This window comes from Nanorana parkeri, unplaced genomic scaffold (genome assembly GCF_000935625.1).
Source record: "Nanorana parkeri isolate BGI_ZX_2015 unplaced genomic scaffold, ASM93562v1 scaffold470, whole genome shotgun sequence".
Lineage (NCBI taxonomy): Eukaryota > Metazoa > Chordata > Amphibia > Anura > Dicroglossidae > Nanorana > Nanorana parkeri.
The window spans coordinates 419,014-426,030 of record NW_017306738.1 but is presented as its reverse complement, the minus strand read 5'-3'; the positions used below and the strand labels follow the sequence as shown (position 1 = coordinate 426,030).

The window sequence follows — 7,017 nt, the reverse complement described above, 5'->3', positions numbered from 1 at the left end:
TTAAAGGAGGGGCCCCCCCCCCCCCCCCCCACTTAACTGTGATATTTACATATGAATGGGTGGTGCTATCTAGACATGAATAAGCCGCGACTCATTCTCCCCATAAAATGTCAGTGCGTACTTGGCAGCAGGATCTACAAAAAATGTAATAGATTTATATGGGATTTATATGGGTGATCTGGGCGACCACCAACCACCCACATGGTGTCACAGCCCTTAGGAGTGCTCCCCTTGAGAACCATATGCCAATGGAGCACTCACATCTTCCATCCTAATTGTGCGACATCCAATCAGACTTCCTTCATTACTGAAAGTCATGGGGGGCACAGACACAGATACCGTTCTGTGCACATAGTCTGCATGATATGGGCACTTGGTAAAGAGATTAATTTTTCGGTGGCGGCTAGAGTAACACAATACTGTGCACTGAAAGGGTAGTAACCTATAACAACCAATCAGAACCCATGTTATTGTGGTCTGCCTTTAGTAAAGGGAATCCCGGTTACTTTCTATGGATTGAATAAGCCCACGTATCATTGTGTACATCTATAACGACTCCATTCATACCTGGGCATTTTGCCGCACGTTTCCCAAGGCGCGACAATACTCAGCATCTTGAATCGCAATATTTTCAATGGTGCCTGTTCACATCTGAGCACCGTGTCCCTCGAAAAAGTACATGAGCTTTTTCCCCCAGCATAATTGTGCGTTTCAAGTCCCATATACTTCAATGACAGCCCTTAAAAAACCCCTGAACAACACACATAAACTGCAATTTTGCAGTTATCAATTGCCTCCTCTTCTTAGTTTCCATTGGTGTTTTAGTTTTTTTCAAGTGCCCCCTATGAAGTCTATGGGGCAAAAAAATGCTCAAAGTGCAAAACAATAAGAAAATCGTCTGAAAAAGTTTTCGCTCAAATGCTAACAGGGGCTCGGGGTGGTTTAGTATCGGTAGAACTTGCTGTCAGAACAAACAGCTAAGTGGTAGTCTTTTAGGCTAACCATACATGTGGTAATACACGTAGGGCGAGAAGAAGGGTGAGAAGTATAAACCAACACAAAGTTATCACCAGGGAGGTGGGGAAGGGACCTTGCGCGGTCCCGAAACGTCGGTTTATTTGGATGTCTGTGACGCTTTCTGTCCAATAAAAGGGACATATTTATCTTTACTACTGAGTGCAGGTGATTTCCTGACTTTCCTGTGTTTGCACGGCGCCATCCGTGGTATCTCATCACTGCGAGCACCACTTTTTTCATATCTGGCCGGGACTGCTGTGAGGAGTGCGGAGGTTCTCTCCATCTACTTACATATAGGAGAGAACATTTAGGCAGGTAAGAGTGAAGAATAATGAAAGGGTTAAGAGGGGAAGATAGTTCTAGGACTAGGTAGAGCCTTTTAATATAGAAGGGACTACACTGACTCACTTGGTGATCATGTCCCCCCCCCCTTGTATGCTGAGACCAGGTCGCGCCCCCTGGGTTCACACTGCTCACATGTGGAGAGTACCCATACACACAGGAGGCAGAGAAGGGAACAGCATTCCAGGCAGCGGTGGCAAAAGGGAGATGGGAGCAGAGAAAAGAGAACCCGGAAGATGGGCCAAAGGTCAGGTTTGGCAGCAGACAAATGTAGTCAGGAGAACTAAGCCAAGTCAGTGCATGAAAGATCAGTTCCAGGAAAAGCAGGTCAGGAACAAAAAGACACAAATGAGAGCTCGGAAGCAACATTAGTGTTGCTCAAGCAAAGCGTCCTGCTCTGAGCACGATTTCCATAGGAAGTAGCGGGAAGCAAGGTATAGTAAGTAGGGTTGCCACCTGTCCAGGATTCAGGGCAACCAAAATTAAGAGAGGTGCTACTGGCCACTTAACTGTGATATTTACATATGAATGGGTGGTGCTATCTAGACATGAATAAGCCGCGACTCATTCTCCCCATAAAATGTCAGTGCGTACTTGGCAGCAGGATCTACAAAAAATGTAATAGATTTATATGGGATTTATATGGGTGATCTGGGCGACCACCAACCACCCACATGGTGTCACAGCCCTTAGGAGTGCTCCCCTTGAGAACCATATGCCAATGGAGCACTCACATCTTCCATCCTAATTGTGCGACATCCAATCAGACTTCCTTCATTACTGAAAGTCATGGGGGGCACAGACACAGATACCGTTCTGTGCACATAGTCTGCATGATATGGGCACTTGGTAAAGAGATTAATTTTTCGGTGGCGGCTAGAGTAACACAATACTGTGCACTGAAAGGGTAGTAACCTATAACAACCAATCAGAACCCATGTTATTGTGGTCTGCCTTTAGTAAAGGGAATCCCGGTTACTTTCTATGGATTGAATAAGCCCACGTATCATTGTGTACATCTATAACGACTCCATTCATACCTGGGCATTTTGCCGCACGTTTCCCAAGGCGCGACAATACTCAGCATCTTGAATCGCAATATTTTCAATGGTGCCTGTTCACATCTGAGCACCGTGTCCCTCGAAAAAGTACATGAGCTTTTTCCCCCAGCATAATTGTGCGTTTCAAGTCCCATATACTTCAATGACAGCCCTTAAAAAACCCCTGAACAACACACATAAACTGCAATTTTGCAGTTATCAATTGCCTCCTCTTCTTAGTTTCCATTGGTGTTTTAGTTTTTTTCAAGTGCCCCCTATGAAGTCTATGGGGCAAAAAAATGCTCAAAGTGCAAAACAATAAGAAAATCGTCTGAAAAAGTTTTCGCTCAAATGCTAACAGGGGCTCGGGGTGGTTTAGTATCGGTAGAACTTGCTGTCAGAACAAACAGCTAAGTGGTAGTCTTTTAGGCTAACCATACATGTGGTAATACACGTAGGGCGAGAAGAAGGGTGAGAAGTATAAACCAACACAAAGTTATCACCAGGGAGGTGGGGAAGGGACCTTGCGCGGTCCCGAAACGTCGGTTTATTTGGATGTCTGTGACGCTTTCTGTCCAATAAAAGGGACATATTTATCTTTACTACTGAGTGCAGGTGATTTCCTGACTTTCCTGTGTTTGCACGGCGCCATCCGTGGTATCTCATCACTGCGAGCACCACTTTTTTCATATCTGGCCGGGACTGCTGTGAGGAGTGCGGAGGTTCTCTCCATCTACTTACATATAGGAGAGAACATTTATACCCCTGCATGTTCCCCCCTCTCTAATTAGAACATGATGTGATAGTAGAATAAATGTCAGATGAGTGTATAGGAGAAGAAATGGAACATGAGATAACGAACACTGTCAAGCTAGAATATTGCCTGGATGAATGTAAGATAAAGTGGAAGATTAATATACGGAGAGATACATAGTAATGTTATTTGGGAGACAACAGTTATGATGCTTAAATGTATTTTTCACTGCTTTTTTTTAACAAAGTTTGTATAAGTATGTTTATTGAAATAAAAATATATTGAATCAAAAAAGACAAAACATACATGTGGCAATTTTCAGTCAATTTTATTGACTTTTCGGATGGCAAACATGATTGAAAGTATTTACCAGAAACTGAACAATCTTCCAGAATTTGATTGATCTTTACTAACTGGACAATAAACTGAACAAGTTTCCACCCACAAGCTGAAACTGGACAATAAAATGAAACTAGACAATAAACTGAACAAGCTTCCCCCCCAAAAGCTGAAACTGGACAATAAAATGAAACTGGACAATAAACCAAGCGATCTTCCATCCACAAGCTTAATTGACCACTGGAATTTGGTTGATCTTGACTGAAACTGCATGGTGAATTGAACCTGGACAATAAACCAATCAATCTTCCACCTGTGGTGATTGACCACCAGAATTTGGTAATTGTGACATTGAAACTGGACCAAAAATTGAAACTGGGCAATAAACAAAGCAATCTTCCACCCACGAGCTTGACTGACCACCAGAATTTGGTTGGTCATGACATGGAAACTGGATAATAAACCAAGCAATCTTCCACCCACAAGTTTAATTGACTGTCAGAATTTGGTTGACCATGACATGGAGACTGGACAATCAATTGAAACTGAACAATAAACTGAGCAGTCTTTCACCCACTAGCTTGATTGACCACCAGACTTTGGTTGATCATGACATGGAACCTGGACAATAAACCATGCAATCTTCTACCCACGAGCTTGATTGACCATCAGAATTTGGTTGATCATGACATGGAAACTGGACAATAAACCAAGCAATCTTCCACCCACAAGTATGATTGACTGTAAGAATTTGGTTGACCATGACATGGAGACTGGACAATAGATTGAAACTGAACAATAAACCAAGTAATCTTCTACCCACGAGCTTGATTGACCACCAGAATTTGGTGGATCATGACATGGAACCTGGACAATAAACCATGCAATCTTCTACCCATGAGCTTGATTGACCACCAGAATTTGGTTGATCGTGACATGGATCCTGGATAATAAACTGAGCAATCTTCCACCCACGAGCTTGACTGACCACCAGAATTTGGTAGATCATGGACACTAAACCAAGCAATCTTTCCCCCACGAGCTTGATTGGCCACCAGAATTTGGTTGATCCTGGCACGGAACCTGGACAATAAACCATACAATCTTCCACCCACGAGGTTGATTGACCACCAGAATTTGGTTGATCCTAACATGGATCCTTGACAATAAATTGAAACTGGACAATAAACTGAGCAATCATTTACCCATGACCTTAATCAACCCCAGAATTTGGTTGATCATGGCATGGCAACTGTGCAATAAATTAAAACTGGGCAATAAACTGAACAATCTTCTATCCACGAGCTTGATCGACCAACAGAATTTGGTTGATCATCACATTGTAACTGGACATGAAATTGACAGCTGGAATACAGTTTGATAAAAGACTAGTAAATAATTAAAATGGGATAAGCTACAGCAAAGTGCTCGGATTTTTCTGCTATGTTGAATTTTGACCTCACCTCCCGGCGTCTTTGATTGCTTTGCGATTCAAAAACAAAAGGAAATAGAAAATGTGACCACACCATCACATTACCACATGTACAGTCGGCTTAATAGACAATAATGGCAGGGAATTGTATCCTGCTAATCTGTCTTATCATTTAAAGGAATAATCCTCAATTGACTTATAATGGGACACTATTCAGTAACGGTCTCTGTTTTTATTTCTGAAACCTAAAAGAAAATAGACTCACCCTTCCCATCTTTTTCCTCCTGGGTGGCAGAGCCTGGATATTGAGCCTCTGGGCAATGCGCGTGGTGACCCCAAGCCGAACGTCAGTGGTCACCACTCTCCATGCCATCACTCGCCTGCAGCTGGGGCACATCAGCTGTCCCATGTTCTCTTTCCCTCCAGCGTAGGTGACCAAGCACACCCGGCAGTAGCTGTGCCCACACTCTGTGGTCACGGGATCCTTAAAGTAACAGCTGCACAAGGGGCACAACGAACCGTCCTGCAGCTCTCTGACCGATCCTCCGCTTGCCATTTTCCAGTGCTCGTCTTTACACCTCCTGAAAGCGATGTATTAAATAAAGATTTATACACCTAGACGTACAGGTTTCCGCCCTCTTGTTTACCTGTTGTAAATTCTTCAGGCTGAGGGAGGCGGGGAATTATGCTGTTTGTCAAGTTCGCGATGCTGCGTGATCCTGGAAATGGCCCTCGGGGCTTGTATGTCACCTACCGCTGATGTAACCGCAGCTTCATTTACTAAATATAGCTGGGAGCAAATAAAGGGTTAATTGTGGGTCATAATGTTTACAAATGAATATATAATGTGGAAAAACAGGAGCGTTACAGAGGGCTTATGAATAATTCATCCTGGCGGCGCTGCAAGAAGCTTGCAGCAAGGATGAGGAGGATTGGAGAGAACTTCGTCATGTAGGAGGACACGCTGTACTTCAGATGTTCTTATCTCAATGGCTAATTCAAAGTTTAATTAAACAATATAATTTCTATAACTTACTCCTAGGACAGGGGCGGGCAAACTCTGGGAGTCTCTGGGAGTCATGCCTGTGAGAATCTTGCAATGCCTCATGGGATTTGTAGTTCCTCAACAGTTGTTTGAGTTTGCCCACCCCTGTCTTAGGGGGTTAGGGCCACCCCTGTCTTAGGGGTTTAGGGCCTGGGTTAAAGTATATCAACAGCCAAAACTTTTTTCTTTTTAGTTTTGAATAGAATAGAGAATGTGTTAGATCCCTCACAGGTTTTTTTTTTTTGCTATCTGTGCCCTGTGGGATTTTCCTTCACTCCCTGTCCTGCCCTTTGCCCTGCAAATATATTATTTTGTCCTCCAGTTCGAATGTAGTACGCTCTAATAACACATAATGGCCGCTAGATGGAGCTGAAGAGCGGAGGAAAGAAAAATATTTATTCTCAGCTCCATCTAGTGACCATAATGTATTATTACAACACATTCTGGACAACACTGAATACTAGGGATGCACCGATATATCGGCCGCCGAAACATATCGGCCGAAAATGGCACTTTCGGCTAAATTCCGGAAAGTGCCATTTTCCTGTCGATACATCGAATGTAAAAAATAAAAATATTTAATAAAAAATGAATTAATAAATAAAAATAAATATAAAAAATGTAAAAGTTTATAAAAATAAATAAAAATAAAATATTTGAAAAATGTGAAAAAATTAAAATAAAAACATTTCCGGTTTTGGTTTCGGTTTGCGGCCTGACAATTTTTTTAATTTCGGTTTTTAAATTTCTATTTCGGTGCACCTCTACTGAATACTATTACAACACTGAAACTGGAATAGATGTGAAATCTTCCAATGGGGAAATTCCTTCTAAGAAACTAAATTCCAGCTCTTCAGGCTTGCAGTGGTGAGGTAATGTGATGTCCCAGAAGCAGGAGCTGTGGGGAGAGCTAGATGTTCGATACTGAGAATCCATCTCCCAGAAGCAACACCAATTGCATTCTGAGATTTTTTTTAAATGCTGCATTTTTTTTTGTACAGATGCTTATTCACCATTTTAAATCAGGTGGAGGGGTGTTGTCATCTAA

At 42.5% G+C, this 7,017-nt stretch overlaps 1 protein-coding gene across 1 annotated transcript in view; it reads right to left on the bottom strand.

Moving 5' to 3' along the window:
- Positions 1-5,644, bottom strand: part of LOC108790397 (probable E3 ubiquitin-protein ligase TRIML1) — a 19,579-nt gene extending 13,935 nt beyond the window's left edge. Inside the window, exon 1 of the mRNA XM_018560648.1 lies at positions 5,190-5,644. Within this exon, the coding sequence (XP_018416150.1) occupies positions 5,190-5,480 (291 nt within the window). The 5' untranslated portion in view covers positions 5,481-5,644. The remainder of the gene's footprint in view (positions 1-5,189) is intronic.
- Positions 5,645-7,017: the final 1,373 nt, after the last annotated feature.